The 17383-nt window shown below is 43.8% G+C and overlaps 1 protein-coding gene across 2 annotated transcripts in view; it reads left to right on the top strand.

The window, feature by feature from the left end:
* MAP2K4 (mitogen-activated protein kinase kinase 4) overlaps nt 1–17383 on the top strand; it is a 146173-nt gene that overhangs the window by 86493 nt on the left and 42297 nt on the right. For both annotated transcript variants that reach the window (XM_015426303.1, XM_015426302.1), the window contains one exon: nt 9163–9337. In XM_015426303.1, the coding sequence (XP_015281789.1) occupies nt 9163–9337 (175 nt within the window). The remainder of the gene's footprint in view (nt 1–9162; nt 9338–17383) is intronic.

Raw genomic sequence — 17383 nt, 5'->3', positions numbered from 1 at the left:
TTCCCTACATCAACAACTGGCTACTAGTGGCAGACTCAGAAGCATCCCTGCTCACCCATGTCAAACTCACCTTGATTGTCCTAAAATCCTTGGGAATCAAGGTGAACTTTAAAAAGTCTATGCTCCTCCCTGCCACGAGAGTGCAGTTTATAGGAGCTATTCTGGACTCTGACATCTGCAAAGCCTTCCTCCTTCCGCAGAGAGCGGAAGACATTGTCGATATGGTGAATTTCTTACACGATACGGGAATGACCACTGTAAAGCAAGTCCAGCGGCTGCTGGGTTTGACGGCAGCTACCACCAGTGTCATTGTCTGTGCCAGACTACGCATGCAACCATTGCAGCTGTGGTTTGCCAGGAGGTTCCGCCCACAGCATCATCCCCAATCCCTCCGTCTAGTCATCCCAGAGCCTGTCCTGCACTCCCTACTCTGCTGGACGGACCCTGAGAATCTCCCAGCGGGAGCTCCATTCCACCCACCCAAGACTACGCTCACATTAACCACAGACACGTTTCTTTGGGAGTGGGGCACACATCTCAAAGGACTTTGTGTCGGGGCTCGTTGGGAATCCCAAGTAGCCCACCACCACATCAATTTCCTAGAACTGTTGGCAGTACAGTACGCACTCAGGTCCTTTCGACACCTTGCGGCTCAGCACTGTCCTCATGGACAACACTACGGCCCTCTGCTGTATCAACAGACAGGGAGGCACAGTATCCAGGGGATGAAAGGTTGGGGGCGAAAGTAGTCCGGCTTCCAGACCCCATTGTGTTTAGCCAAATGAATGGGTCAGCTATGAAAGTCCCTTGTAAGTATGGGACTGTTCCTCTACGAATGGGAACGGGAGCACATTGAGAATGTAGAACTTTTGTCATCACCGCAGCTGCCCGTTTCCCTATGGTACTGGGTAGCCCATGGCTCTACGACCACGATCCCTACATTCTATGGGATGAGGGGGTGGTTAAGTTCATCTCCCCTAAGTGCCAGAAGCACGTGTGGGAAGAACCATGGGGGGGGCCTCTGAATGAGCTGGTGCGGACTAGCCTGGCTAAGGAGGAGTTGAACTCTATTCCTTCAGAGTACTGAGACCTAGCATGGGTGTTTGAAGAAGAGGAGGCAGACAAATTGCCACCCCACAGACACTCTGATTGTGCAATTGAATTAATCCCTGACAAGAAGTTGCCCAAAGGCAAACTCTATGCAATGAGTCCAGGGGAAAGGGAGGAATTGCGAACATTCATTAATAAAAATCTGGCGCGTGGTTTCATCCGACCTGCGCCATCCCCTTTTGCAGCTCCAGTCTTATTCCGTAAGAAAAAAGATGGTGGGCTGAGGTTGTGCATGGATTACAGGGGGTTGAATGCTGTTTCTACCACGAACACCTACCCCCTGCCCCTCATGAAGGATTTCCTGGCCGAGGTGGCTAAGGGGAAAATCTTTTCCAAACTCAACCTCAGAGATGCATGCTTCCGAGTCCACATTAAAGCAAGGGATGAGTATAAGACTGCTTTTAACACTCCGTTGGGGCAGTTCGAGTACCAGGTGATGCTGTTCAGACTTCAAGTGGCCCCTGGGGTCTTTATGAATCTCATCAATGAAGCACCTGTTCAAGGGAGTATTTTTTACCTTGATGATATCCTGATTTATTCCCCTGATAAACCTTCCCACATCAAGCTAGTGCAGGAGGTCCTCCAAACGTTACACAAGCACAAATTGTTTGCCAAACTATCCAAGTGTGAGTTTCACTGCTCTGAGAGACTTCCTGGGATACCACATTTCCCCCAGGTGCTTTGAAATGGATCCAGCTAAGGTTCGGGATGTGGTGGGATGGGAACCCCCTCGAACTTGGAGGCAACTACAAGCATTCCTCGGGTTCGCAAATTTTTACCGGTACTTTCTGGCAAACTTTGCTCAGGTGAGCCTATCGCTCACAGATTTATTAAGGACTAAGGGGAAGGGTCCAGAGTGCACTCGCCCTGGGGCTAAGCTGAACTGGACTAACGAATGCCAAGAGGCGTTTGATTGTCTCTAGGCCCTCTTCACCTCAGAGGCCATGCTGGCTCATCCAAACGAACTTAAAAAGTTCATCGTGCAAGTTGACGCCTCGGATGTTGCTATGGGTGGCACCATTTTGCAAGAAGGGGAGGATGGGAAACTCCATCCCCTCGCCTATGTCTCCTGGAGCATAATTGGTCAGTTTGGGACAAAGAGGCAGGAACGATCAAATTAACGCTCTTGACCTGGAGACACTGGTTGGAGTGTGGACTGACCATAAAAACTTGGAGCTGATGCGCACGCCACAAAATCTGAACGCTAAACAGCTCCGATGGGCTGATTTCTTTTCCAAGTTTAATTTCACCTTGCACCATTTTCCAGGGAAATCTAACTCTTTGGCCGATGCCCTGTCCCGCCTCCCACGGCACAACAGCCAACGGGAGGGGGTACTCGATTCCATGGTCACACCTTCACAATTGGGAGGGGCGGTTCTGACGCATGGCCAAGTGAAAGCCCAAAAAAACCCTGTGACTGACTCTGGTTGGGAAATAAAGTTTGCCTCCGCCCTTTCTGATGCTGACTGCGCTGAACTAGAGGAGGAGGGGAGGTTGAGGAACGTGCCAACGGCTGTTGGTATCGTGGCCAAAAACTGTTAGTTCCTTTGGCCTTAAGAGGTGAAATTATGGCCACCATCCATGGAACGAAACTAGCAGGACATTTGGGGTTTGTTAAATCACTGCACTTACTACAATGGCAATTCTGGTGGCCTGGAAGGATCTCTCCCTCTTTGTTCTGTCGTGCCAAACCTGCATTATGTGCAACCCTCGGCCGGGGAAGCCTCCGGATCTATTGCAACCTCTTGCCACCCCTGGGAGGCCATGGGAAGTCATTTCTATGGACTTCATCACGGATTTACCCCCTAGCAAGGGGAAAACTGTAATTTGGGTAGTAGTGGGTTTGGCTAAAGCGTTCCTCCAACACATCTTCCGCCTCCATACTTTGCCGTGGAAGATAATCTCCGACCGCGGAACGCAATTGGTTTCTAAATTTTGGGATGAGCTGATGAAACTGTTGGGGATGAAACGTGGGCTCAGTAACGATTACCACCCTGAGACTGATGGGCAAACGGAACGTGTCAATCAAACCCTTGAACAGTACCTCCGGTGTTTCACTAACTTCCAACAGGACGCTTGGGAGGGGCTCCTTCCTCTGGCTGAATTTTGTTATAATAATGCCTGTGATTTATCCACTGGGGTGTCTCCTTTCATGGTGGTTTATGGTTATGAGGCCCTACCTCTCCCGTTCCTGTCTGACGATTCGCTCCCGGAGGGGGAAGTGGGGGAATGGTGCCAGCGCCTGAAAAATGCCTGGCCAGTATTGTGTAAAACTTTGGATGCTGCTAAACAAGCCTACAAGGTTCAGGCTGATAAGAAACAGTCTGATTGCTGGGACGTCCAACCAGGGGACTCCGTCTATGTGTCTACCAAAAACATTAAAGGACTGCGTCTCAGTCGGAAATTGGGGTGGAAATATGTGGGGCCATTTAAAGTTGTACATAAGATCAATGAGGTGGCTGTGGAACTTGAATTGCCTAAAAACCTGAGACATTTGCATTGCGTTTTCCATTTCAGCCTTCTCTGCTGTGATCCCGAGCCAAGTGTGTGGCGTCTGCAACAACCCTGCCCCCCTTCCCTGCTCATGCAAGCCAAACCACATTCATGAAGTTGCCGATATCTTGGACTCTAAGCTGAAATGAAATAAACTGTTTTATTTGATTGAATGGAAGGACTTTGGAACACAACACAGAGAATGGGTGGCAGAGGAACATGTTTCCACCCCCCGCCTTCTCAAACGCTTCCACCGCCGCTTTCCAGAGAAACCTGGGAGGGGTCGTTGGGTGGGGCAGGATGTCAGGTAGCCCTGTCATGGATCTGGAATGTGGGGGGGGATTCTCCTCCTCGTTCTCAGCTCTACCCTGTCCAGCCACCACTGTGCGCTATCTCAGGCTTGATCTTGGAGGCTCCAGCTGCAATTACTCGGCTGGGAACCCAACGGCTTTTTGCTTAATTTGCTGTGCGCGAAGTATAACCATTGGCTTCTGTGCTCATTGGGGGGGGGATGTTTGAATTCACTATAAGTCAGAGGTCCCTATACCAAAGGCTATTCCTGACACAAGCTGTATATGTGATTCATTAGTACTGGATCCATCAATAAACACTTATCTTCTTATGAAGCCTTGTGTGGTGTGACCTGGCTAATGACCCTGACACCTCCTTGCGGGGAAGGGGTAGATTCTGCATCACAACGTGCAGCTTCTCAAGCTCACGGCTTGGAGGATCCTCTTCTGAAGTTCAAAGACAGAATAGACCATGTCATACTGAACTGTTGTAAGCCGTCCATTAGATCTTCCTACGAAGGGAAGTGGAGAAAATTCTTGTTCCACATTACATCGTTAGGATTGCCGCCACCACCCATCCAATCTGATGGCAATTTTTGGCTTTCTGTTGTCCTGTTTGGACTTGGGCCTTAGTTGTACCTCGTTGAAGGTATTTTTGGTTGCAATTTCAGCCAATCACCCACCAATTGATGGTTATTCTGTTTTTTCCCACCTGCAGGCCAAAAAGTTTCTTAAGGGCCTGACCTACCTTTTTCTTCTGTCGCATGGCCCTACACCGGCATGGGACCTGCCCATGGTGCTTACGAGACTTGCAGACAAGCGTGGAGAGCAGATGGCTACTTGTAGCTTGCAGCTCCTGTCATGGAAGACAGCCTTTTTAATTGCAGTCACCTCCGCCAGGAGGATGAGCGAACTGTTAGCGCTCCGTTGTGACCCCCCATATTTGAGTTTCCGTCATAATGGGGTCACGTTGGCTCCAGGTGTTTCTTTCTTACCGAAAGTTGTTTCTGAGTTTCACTTACGAGTGGACATTGTCTTCCCAGTGTTCTTCCTGTCCCCGTCAAACGAGGAAGAACGTCAGCTTCATTCGCTGGATGTCAAAAGAGCGCTACTCTTTTACCTGAGTCGAACACGGCCCTTTAGAAAGTCACCAGCCTTGTTTGTCTCTTATGCTTTACCCTCCCAAGGGAAGAAGCTGTCATCCCAATGCCTATCCAAATGGATTGTGGAGACTATTAAACTGCTACACGTTAGGAAAGAAGTAACTTCCGGGGTTGCTAAGGGCACATTCCACCCGGGCAGTGGCTGCATCCACAGCCTTCCTGCGAGGTGCGTCGCTAAAAGATATCTGCAATGCAGCAACCTGGGCCACTCCTCACACATTCGTGAAGCACTACGCCCTTGATGTTCGCATCCACCAGCGTTCAGCAGTAGGTTGGGCAGTGTTGCAGGCGGCACAGAATTAGGACCTCGGCTCCCTCCTCCAGGTAGGCATGTACTGCTTGGTAGTCTCCCAGAGGTGTGATGCACAGAGACCACGAAGAAGATAAACAGGTTGCTTACCTGTAACTGATGATCTTCGAGTGGTCATCTGTGCATTCACACCACTCACCCTCCTTCCCCTCTGCTTTCGGTTCTTTCCTTTCTTTGGAGACTGAGGGCAGTGGTCAGAAGGAACTGATGGGTTCCTTGTGCCCTCCCCCTAGTCATGCGCAGTAGAGCCCGGCACATGACCAGGGAGCGGGTGCGAAAATCCCTTTTTGCTTTCAATTATACCGATCGGGGTTGGCGCAGGCACACTATATCCCAGAGGTGCGAATGCACAGATGACCACTCGAAGTTCATCAGTTACAGGTAAGCAACCTGTTTTTCTTTGTAGTGTTATTATTGTGCTCATGTTCAGTTACAGTAGGATGATGCATCCTGCGGTGATTTCACTTGCAAGTAATTCATATAACCATGAATCAATTGAACTGCTTGATTCCCTGGAATTCCCAAGCTTCTGTCATTCTGCTTCTGTATTCCATCCTGCTTTTTAATTTTTTTGTTATCTTAACTGCCTTTCCCTTAAAAGTGAAAGTAGGAGGTAATTTTTTGGCTGACATTCCTTAAACATGAATGAGCTTAGTCAGGACTTAGTGCTACAATAGTATAGTAACAGCTGGAGAGTGATAAACTATTTCATGTGAAACATCCCAATCCAAAGTAATTTTTTTCAGAATAAACCAGTTCATAGTTACTCAGAAGTAAGTCCCACTCATTCATCTTACTCATAAACAAGTCTCTTTAGAGAAAAGTAGGCAAAGGAAATGTTACCGGTAGTTTATGATTAAAAGGATAAAGGGAAAATAGAGAAAAATTTAAGAAATGGGCTGGAGGTTGGAGCACTGTGGGAAGCCAAGGGGGGGATTAATAGAAGAAAGGATGTATAACAACTAAAATTATAATGTGTACTTGACTTAATAATATATCCTAATAAATTGTTTTTGAAAAAAAATAAACAAGTCTCTTTAGGATTGCCTTAATATAATTTTCAGAATGAGTGACATTTAGGTTTGGATTGGTCAGTAAATTTGAGGATTGGATATGGCCATTTTGATTCTTTTATTTTTCGAGCTGTCTCTTGGACTTGCAGAATGTCGTTCATTGAACCTTTGACTAAGACTAAATCAATTCAGTCAAAGAGCTTGTTGACTCTGCATATCTGCAGCTATTCTATCAAAGGGATACTACATATTGAAAATGGGATTTACTCTGGTGTTAATTAAGTAAACATAGCACTTCTAACCAGAGTTTTGTGGTGATATGTAGTAGTGTCATGACATATACCTTGGCCATAGAGCAAGCACTGATCAATTTTTTCATAGCTGTTACGTTCCAAATACCTCTCTGGCCCCTTTCTACTATTTCTCCCAAATTTAAACCATAATTAAATAAATGGCATAGAATTAAAGTTTTAAAATCAGGTTGTGTTTAAAACAGAACTACACTAACATTTACCTTTGCGTAGGTAGCTAATTGGGACAATCCCATCATTTTCACCTGAAGAAGTGAGCTGGGACTCTCAGAAGCACATAATGAAATAAATGTTCATTCTTAAAGTGTTACTGGACTATTGTATTATTTTGCTAGGACAGATTAACACAGCTATCCCTCTGGAATCAAGTAATATCCCAACCCTCTTTGACTTCATGTCAAACTTGCTTGGCCCTGTCATATTAATTGCTGATTATATTGAAACAGGGTAGATCTAGATGTAAAGTTGAGCTGGTAATTTTTATCTCGCCACTCATGGGATGATGGTGGCTGGTTTCTTGTTTGAATTTTGTGACACATTACAGATCAGTAAGATTTTGTGTCAGTATATCCAGAAGCAAGATGTTTGTCTCAGTAGGTGGCAGAGCTGTGTTTTTGTCACATGCTTGGTTTGAGTCCTGTGAAGTGTGGAGGAGGTATTTGTGAATTTCCTGCATTGTACAGGGAGTTGGACTAGATGACCCTGGAGGTCCCTTCCAACTCTATGATTCTATGAAGTACAAACACCAAGAGCCCATTGACTTCAATGAATGTAGAAGAGTGTAACTCTGCTTAGGATGCAACTGTTAAAAGTATAGAAATTGGATTCCTTAGACTAGGCCTTCTTGCCTGTCAGTAGTTCTAGAGGGTTTTCATTAATTTGGACATTCAGGGTTGGAATCTGTTAAAAACCATGCTGGCACTGTATTTTCAGTTTAAATGGATTTTTCTTCATATTTTTGTTTAAAGTAGAGTCTGTCAAATAAGCATTTTGTACCTTTATTTGGGTTTGGAGCTGCGGTGGCTCAAGTGGTTAAGACGCTGAACTGCAGGCTGTGGAAGGTCAGTAGTTCAGTGGTTCAAGACCCGGGTGCCGCAAGACAGGGTGAGCTCCTGTCTCTAGTTCCAGCTCCTGCCAACCTAGCAGTTCGAAAGCAAGAAATTGCAAGTAGATAAATAGGGACCACTTCGGTGGGAAGGTAACAGCGTTCCGTGCGCCTTGGTGTTTAGTCATGCCGGCCACATGACCACGGAAATGTCTTCGGACAGCGCTGGCTCTTCGGCTTTGAAACGGAGATGAGCACCGCAACCCTAGAGTCGGATTCGACTGGCTTTCGAGCAAGGGAACCTTTACCTTTACCTTTTTACCTTTATTATAATTGCAGTACATTATAAGTTTACAAATAACCAATCTTTCTTTACTCTGTTATTTAAAGTAGGGAGAGAAGGCTTTTAAAATGACACTGCTGAAGCATTTCTGAACTGAGAGCTGGAGGTCTTATAGATTGTTAATGCTGGCTTGAAGGAGAAATCGTAATAACCCAGTCACTTGCATACTTTTGCAAAGGCCTGCTGAGCTCTTTGGGACTTGCCTTCTAGTCAATATGTTATAGGATTTCAGCATTACTCTTCAGTCATAGTCTATGACACAGCAAATAATTGCTAGGAATATTAACATGAAAGATGCTGAAGGCTTTAACATTTGTCTTGAGGCAAGCACTTTTGCTTATTAGGAAGCCAAAGTAGAAATGCCATGTACTGCTTCACACAAACCCACATCAGTATAAAGAACTATAACACAACTGTGGAAGTCTGTTATCTGTTTGCCCAAAATGGTAAAAAGTGGTCTGTAGCCCACATTCCTGCCACAAAATATCTACATTCTTTCCTTCCTTAATAATAAATATATGCACCAGCAGCTTTACTAATGAAATGTGTTTTACTTCACAACTATAATAACCAAATACTAGTTTTGCACATGTTTTTGGAGTTAACTGAAGAGATTATGCTTTATATCAGTTTTCCAATAAGATTGATCGTCCTCTTTAGGGGAAACAAAAACAGCCATCACAAAGGGGAATTTTCTTTATGGAATTATCAATGATTACATTGTCATAAAAGGGTAGAAATTGTTAGTCACCAACCTAGAGAGGGTGAGCTGCCACACATTTCTTAGCACAGCTAGCATTCTGCTAGGAATCTATAGTTTTATGCAGAAAATTTATAACCAATCCTAGAAATGAAAATAATATTGCTGTAATGTAAGATGCTGACTGAGTCTCATGTACCAGCTAAGAGAGTCTGGCCCCAGCATCCTTCGCTCTGCCCCTCTCTAGCTCTTTCCTGGAGCTTATATTTTTGCATTAGCCTTTTGTGCACTCATATATAAATGCTTTTAGTCAATGCTGCCGAAAAGAGAAAAGTTTAAAACTATTTAAAATGTGGAAAAATTCCTTCCCAAATTTTTTGACAGAGAGAGACTGAGAACACACAGCATTGAATCATCAGGAAAATTGAAGATTTCTCCTGAACAGCATTGGGATTTTACTGCAGAGGACTTGAAAGACCTTGGAGAAATTGGACGAGGCGCTTATGGTTCTGTCAACAAAATGGTCCACAAACCAAGTGGGCAAATTATGGCTGTTAAAGTAGGTGATGCCCATAATTATGTTTGTACTTCCAGCAACAGGAACAAAACATGATGGAGAATGTAGTGTTCATCCATCTGGCGTACAGCAGTTGTTTTTCACTATAAGCTATATTGGCTGACAGTATTGTGTATTAATGGCTTATCTGATGTGGTATGTAAAATTTAAAAGAAAATATTTTTAAAAGCATACTTTTCAAAACAAATCTTTATATGCATACTCACAGATATCACCACAGGGTTTGAAAAGTTGTAATGATACAAGGATTTGAGGGTTGTTGTTGTTTTTTTAAATGTAGGTGCACATTTAGATGTCATGAAGAAATTCTGGTTGGTTTGTTTGTGCCAAGAGTGAGTCGGATTTATTCTTGAGGTCATGTGCTTCATTCCCTTTCCCCTTCTCCCTTGTATGTTGAATGCCAATTAGAGAGTTTCTAGTTAGAAAGCAGCCAAAGTCTGTTGTGACAAATTGCAATTGGTTTCTTGCTTTCAAATTGGTACAATTACAATACAACATATATTGTAAGCAAGTTGTAATCAATCAACATGTATACATACAGTACATTACAATTAGTTACAGTTTCACAAAATTAAGCAATTTGGTTACCAAATATATATTTACTGTCTAAAAGAGTCAATTCATTTAATACCACCCAGGGTTACAGATAAAACTTTGCCACTGCCAACGTCACATTTGGATCAGTATCAACTAAGAGATTGGTTACAAGTTCCTGATTAGTAGCAGGGCTCCATTTTTGAATATACACTGAGATCCATCTGTCACGAGCCATATCGTATTTTCTTCAATCATTGAAAACATGCCAAATTGTATCCAAATCACCTGAATTACAATTACAAAGTTGTTCTAAAAAAGGAGTCCCTAGGAATCTGCCTGCTAATTCCCCAAGAGGCAAAAAAATTAATCTTGCCTTGGAAAACAATATTCTATATTTGGGGACCATCAAAGATTTACAGTAAGAGGGCAAAGATTCTGGAATCGGAAGACCTAAATAATACAAAGAACAAACCTGTCGAGCTCTGCAACTTGTGCTCCATTTATCTAAGCATAAAACATTAGATTTAATTTGCTACCATGCAGATACTTGATTGAAAAATTGGGGAAATCCTAAACTTTGTAATCTGCCATCAATCAATTGCAGCCATGAACTTCGAAAACTGTCCTTAGCTAAAAGGTGCAAATAACATCCCTCTAGGGAATAGAGTATTTTTTAACCTAAAGAAAAAAGTTGCCATCCAAGCCTTTGCTTCTAAGGACTGCTCAGCAAATTCCACACAAATAGCTGGACCAGACACACACGAGGAGAGATCTGACAGAGAATGAAGGAGTCTAACTTGTCGTTGACCCTAGTAATAAATAAAGGAGCACCATAGAGTAATTGGGGGACCACTTTTGCATGATAAGCACAAATGGCAGCAGATAGAAAGTTACCGCCCGTAGTCCGGAAAAATTTTTGCAAGCTTCTTAACAGCAGTAATATGAGTTTTCCAGGACAAACTAGAAGAAAAAAGCACACCCAAGTAACGAAAGGTGTTAACCTGTTTGATTGGCTAGCCGTTTATAAACCAGAAAAAACGGTAAAGCAGTATACCTTTAGAAAAAACAACTACTTTGGTTTTAGAATAGTTTACGTCCAATAGCTCCTGAGAGCAGTAGAATGCGAAAACGTTCATCAAACGTTTCAGCCCAACATATGATCAAGATAGCAACACGGCATCGTCAGCATAAAATAAATTTGATATAGGTTTTTGAGACAGGTGGGGAGGATGGAAAGATTCACCAGAAAGTTTTCAGTGTTTTCAGTGTCATTAATATAGAGGTTAAATAAATAAGGCACTAATAGGCAGCCCTGACAAACACCTCTATTAATTTTAATCATTTTAGACAGTTGGCCTTTACTCCCACACCTTACCTGTGCAGTGTTGTTTTGGTAAAACTTATGAATTAACCAGAGTAGTCAATGATCCATATCGGTTTTTGCAAGCTTTCCCCACAATCTGGCACAAGGAATTGCATCAAAAGCCCTTTTCAAATCAATGACGGGGACATATAATTTACCTCATAAAGGATTAATATACCTCTCAATCAGATGAGTGAGTACTGCACAATGATCAATGGTAGAAGTCTGACTCTTAAAACCAATCTGAGACAAATTGCAGTCGGTTTCTTGCTTTCAAATTGGTATAGTTTCAAGCTCCAGTTTGTGTCAGGTTCCACAGCCAACAACGGAGTACACGCTTATCAGAAAGGTTATACTTTATTGAAGAGCTATAGATGCATTAATAAAGGCACTGTTAAGAATGGCGTCGCCCCTACAAGCATAATGGGATATAGGATATTTGTATGTAACCCCCCCCCCTTGGGCCAATTAGCCACATTCCCGCACACGGGAGAAGGAGCCCCAGGCTGTTTGAGCCAAAGCTGGGAACCGACAGCACTCCCACAGTTCCCTCACTCCTAGACACCACACCACCTGCACTGCTGTAGATAAGCAAGCATTACAGCAGAGAAGAAGCACAGAAGGAATGCCTCAGTACTTTGTACACAGGTCATCTGACCCCTCCTGCTACCATGGCAGCATAGCTGACGGTTTGTAGGCAAGAACTAAACCACAGTTTGTTAATGCACCCACACTCAGATGCTACATCAAACTGTGGTTGCTTTGAGACTAGGAAATCTTCAGTTTCAGCAGTATGCTTGAGGGGAGGAGGGAGCTTGCAAGTTCAAGAATAAACTTCACTCATTCTTGACACTAACAAACTGGAGTGTGTTTAACATTTGAATTTAGCCTTGGTCACTGATAGGAAATACCTTTTCACGATGGACAGTTTAGAGCAGAGGTGTCAAACTCATTTGTTATGAGGGCTGGATCTAAAACTTTGTCGGGCCGGGCCATGCATACCATAAAACGTAACATGAGGTACCAGAGATATAAACTTTATAATGGTGATTTCAGATGCTGAATGGCAATAGCAGGTGAATGACAACAGCAGGCTTGATTGGATTAGGTGTGATATGCAGAGGGGTAGTAGGCATAGAGATAATAGCATTGATAATGAGATGGGAAACCAAGGTCTAAATTCAGTCCAGGAGGATGCAACAAATAAATGGACATAAGTCTGACATTAGAAACCACAACATTCAAAAACCGGTGAGGGAACATTTAATCTTCCAGGACATTGCTGACCTAAGAGTAGCAGTTGTCTTACAAAGGAATTTCTGCAAAGAATATACATTCCAAGGTGGCCACAGGAAGGGTGAGTATCTAGGTTACTGTATTAAATTAGTCTCATTTTGTTACTGACTTTCGGTACTTTTGTATATTCTGATATTAGTTTATAACTTGTTCATAATCTGTATTTTTATTGCTGAGAGTTTTGTAACCTTGTAACGGCCAATGTCTAATTACGATAAAAATGGAACTGAACAGTACAAAGGAATTTCAAAAGGAGATTAGAGAGAGAGGCTGCTGAATTACAACTGATGATGAAGCTGAATGCATCCTCCAGGGCTGAATTGAGACCTAGGTTTCCTGACTCATTACCAACGCCTGCTATTGTCATTTGGCATCTGCAGTCATTCTACTCTCCAAGATATAAGGACCAATGGACTCACATTCTAGTTGTATCTGAAGAAGTGAGCAGTGACTCACAACACCTGATGCCCTGCCACAGATTTTGTTAGGTGCTGCTGAAGTCTTGCTCCTTTCCACTAATAAAGCTTGCAAGCTGTACTGTTAGGTTTCTTTTGTTTCTTCATCTGCTTAAACTGGAGTGGGGGATCTCTCCAAGTGAAATAATGTGTTGATTTCAGACTGGGCAAAATCCACTCAAGTTTTGGTGATGATAATGAAACAGTTGAAAAAGCAAAGGGGGAGTGAAGAAAGGCAGTCAGTGAGGTGGGAGGGGAGAAACGGAGATGTGTTCAACTGGAACATATTCAACCATAAATGTATTTTAAATACTTAGCCATCTACTTCCATTATTAAACAATGGAATTCAGTGGAATTGGAATATTAAACAATGGAAGCCAGTACAAATGTTCTAATTCCTAATCAGTTTTTTTAAAAAAAAGAAAATAAAATCCCAGATAGGCACAGAGAAATCTAATCTATTTTTTTCCAGAATAAGTCAAAATAATTCCTTTTAATTCTCCTTTCCACTTATCCCAACCTGTCGTTTCCTTTTAACACACATATACCTGTGTATGTGTGTGTATGTGTATGAGAGAGAGACAGAGACAGATATCAAGTCTCAAAGAAAGCAGCAGAGCGTAGTGATTTCAATGTAAATTATACTTGTCAGAAGAACCTTCCATCTGTCCCTCCCTCCCTTCTTTCTTCTGAAGTAGTATATGAAAGTTTATACCTGAAATAAAATGCTGCTGGTCTTAAAGGAGCCATGGGGCTCAGACTTTGCTTTCTCTCCTGGGTGGGGATCTCTCTTGCTCTTTGCCTGCCCTTCCCTTTCTCCCAAAGGAGGAGCCCTCAGCCAATGGAGAGAAGGGAGGCTTGGCTTTGCAGGAAGCAGCAGAGGGAGCTGGGCAAAAGCAAGCTGCAATGCAGCAGCAGCAGCAGCCACGGAGAAGGAAGCAAAAGGGAGCCAGTTGCTTGTGAGCCATTTCTGAGCCTTGCAGGGGCCAGATCTGGCCCATGGGCCGTATGTTTGACACCCTTTGTTCAGAGTCTTCTCTGGAATGGCTTGTATCTTACGCTTTTGGCACCTTAAGCTTTGCTACAGTTGTTAACTTAGGGGGTGGAGCAGCTATAAAGTGTGTGCTGAGAGGGGAAACCTGGATGATCGTTTTCTTCACCTACTGCCCAGATTGCTGGAACTTGAGTATCTAAGAATTCTCATTCAGCATTTTTCAGCAGCTCCACACAAATGCAGCCCATTCTTTTTCCCTAAAACTCTTGTACCCTAGACCAAAGATAAACTTTGTCCTTAACAATATTATGCAATATTATCATGATCTGTATGATTCAATACTCTGTTGTAGGTTGAGGTTGGTGTCACCTGCCATTTCCATCATATTAGCTACTGCATGCTATTTGAGTTTTACAAATAAAAATAATTATGTAATAACTGGGTGGGGTGTTTTTGTAAAATAGTTTCAACACTGCTACCAACCTTACTTGATGTCAGGGCCAAAATGAGCCAAATGCTCATCCCAGCAAACACTACTATCTGCATTGTATTCTACATGCTCTAGGATTGTTCTCTTGCACCTTCCTTTCTAGTTAGTGGAGATAAAAAGATGTTTTTTACAACCCATATGCTACTAGTCCTCAGGTGTGATAGGAGCGGAACAGGGTTTGACCAAAATGTTCATGGATATCTTACATGTTCTTCACACTACTTCTTTCCTCCAAGAGCAGTGGGAATGTCTTTGAGGTACATCAGTGAGCATTGGCCAGGGATAAATCAATTCTCTTTTGTTCCCTTCTCACCCAGAATTTGGAAAGTGGGCATATGCTAATGATTGTTTCATTGTGGCTGTAACTTGGGTGTATTACTGCAGTGCTGAGTGCCAGTCTGTAGAACATTCCGCTCATTAAAAAGCCAGAAACCCAGATTTGCTATGACGTATACACTCAACAAGAAGCTGCACCAGGAGTGGGTTGCTTCAAACCTTACATGTCAGCTGGCTTCTGCCAGAACTGCCTGTAATAAAGGCAGTATTTGAAGTGGAAGCACACATACTTGAACATAGAATGGACAGGTGCTAGAGTTTCAAAGCGCATATATCAGCCGTCTTGAGGCACATACCTAAAAAAATATAATGTGCACAGCAGTCCTGCTTCCACCACTTTTTTGCAGTTTGCCTTCTTGCTACCTGTTAGGAATTGTCTGTTCTGCCTGTGTGTTTGTTTTTAAAGGGACACCAGCTATGCCAAGAAGTGTCAAATTGTTGTATGTGTGTTTATGGTTAGAATAAAAATGGCAAGCATGCCTTCAGACCTAGAAAATTTGGTTCTTACATTCCGGAAGCCTTTTAGATTCAGGAAATTATCATACAGTTGCTGCCATGAGATAATTAAATAACTGATGTGCCGGCATCCCTATGCATTTGACTTTCTTAGAAATCAGTTTGACAGCTCTGTTCCTCTGAAGTAAAAGCAGACACAAAGGATATTAGAAAATATCCAGCCCTTCTCACCAGTGTTCCCTCTAAGCTGAGTCAGTGTGAGCTAGCTCACAGTTTTTTCATTTCCAGCTCACACATTTTTGTCTTGGCTCAGGAAGGATAGCTCCAGAGCAAACTAATTCATGCAGCAGCCAAATCGCTCGCTCACAACTTTAATGCCAGGAGCTCACAAAGCAGGATTTTAGCTCACAAGACTCCACAGCTTAGAGGGAGCATTGCTTCTCACTATCAGGCTTTGCCTTGATGTAAACATTTGGATATTATATGACTCATGAAGTTGTGGGGGGAGGAGGATTTCAGAGTAGCAGCTGTTTATGGACACCTATTTGTTGACCCATATGTTTAATGGACATGGTAAGAGCAAATAGCCTTCATGTTCTATCAGTTAGTGCTGTCTTGGCATTTGAATGGGAAGGAGCTGAGGCACTTCAGGATGCTTTGTCAGAAGGAACAAGTGTAGGGGATTTCTCAGATGAAAGGGATCCATTTGACTGCCTGTGAGCATTTGTTGTGCTGTAATGTCCTATTAGCAGGAGAGTTGCTGTGGTGTAAAAGCTGGAATATGTCTGGAATTTTCTTGTTACTAGTTTGTTCACATCGCAATTGCTCATTTCCAGCCTACTTCTACTAAGCAGCTTCTCTCTCTCTCTCTCTCTCTCTCTCTCTCTCTCTCTGTGTGTGTGTGTGTGTGTGTGTGTGTGTGTGTAGCCTATAATTGATACAGGATCCAAAAGAGCAGTTAGATAGAGGCTGCAAAACATCTGGACAGATCTCCAGAGTATTCATAGATTGTGCAAGATACATGGCTTGTTCCAGCACATTCTCATTGTGTGCAGTTCAAGTATTTATTTAGTATATTTTTATCTTGCCTTTTCTCCAAGGAGCCCATAGTGGTTTATATCATTCTCCTGACCCCCACAACAACCTTTGAAGTTGGTTTGCCTCAGAAAGCATGACTGCCCCAAGGCCACCCTGTGAGCTTTATGACTTAACAAGTGGAGACCCGCCATAGACTCAACCCTCCAAAACAGCCATTTTATCCAGGGGAACTGATCTCTGTCGCCTGGACAACAGTTGTAATTCTGGGTGATCTCCAGTCCTCACCTGGAGGCTGGCAATGGTGGTTCTTGTGGAGGAAATGGCTGGAGGGTGGAGTCTATGACATTACACCAGTCCAAAGTTCCTCCCCACCTCAAATCCCACCCTCTCCAGGCTCCACCCCTCAAATGTCCAAGAATTTCCCAACCTGGAGTTGGCAACCCTATTTCCTTCCCACCCAACAGCCAACCTACTTTTATCTGCCTCTCTGTCTTCTGCTTTCCATCTCCACCCCCCGGCCTCAACCTAGGAAAATTATAGTCTTTCTCCACAGTGGGGACCAAAGCAGCTTTCATTATTCCCTCCTCCTTTTTATCTGCACAACTACCCTGTGAGGTTGGTTAGGGTGAAATATGTGACTGGTCCAAAATGATGCAGCCAGCTTCCACTGCAAGATGGGGATCTAAACCTGGGTCTTGCAGACCCTACTTTGAAGCTCTAACTGCTGCACCTCACTGGCTTTCATAGGGTGGCTGCTAGGGCTGCCAAATGCCCCCGGGGGGCGGATTCCCCCCCGCTTTTGAGCCCCGATTTCTGCCCCCGCAGAATTGGGGCCCGGGGGAAACCCCACCCCCGCGTGCAAGTCACCCGGATGAGTTTTCCCCTCAAATGGCTGTGGCCCTGCCCCAGCGTGTGACATCACATCCGGGTGACGAAGATGCGGCGCGCGCGCACCGGGAGATGGCCAGCGATCCCCCGCCGAGGAGGTAAGAGAGATTTGGCAACCCTAGTGGCTGATGATGAATGGTAGCAAGCAGCCGAGGCTAGGTGAGTCATGCAAAT

The sequence above is a fragment of the Gekko japonicus genome, unplaced genomic scaffold, assembly GCF_001447785.1.
Source record: "Gekko japonicus isolate JY-2015 unplaced genomic scaffold, Gekko_japonicus_V1.1 scaffold501, whole genome shotgun sequence".
Lineage (NCBI taxonomy): Eukaryota > Metazoa > Chordata > Lepidosauria > Squamata > Gekkonidae > Gekko > Gekko japonicus.
The sequence above is the reverse complement of the archived record's forward strand: the minus strand, read 5'-3'. Positions and strand labels throughout refer to the sequence as shown.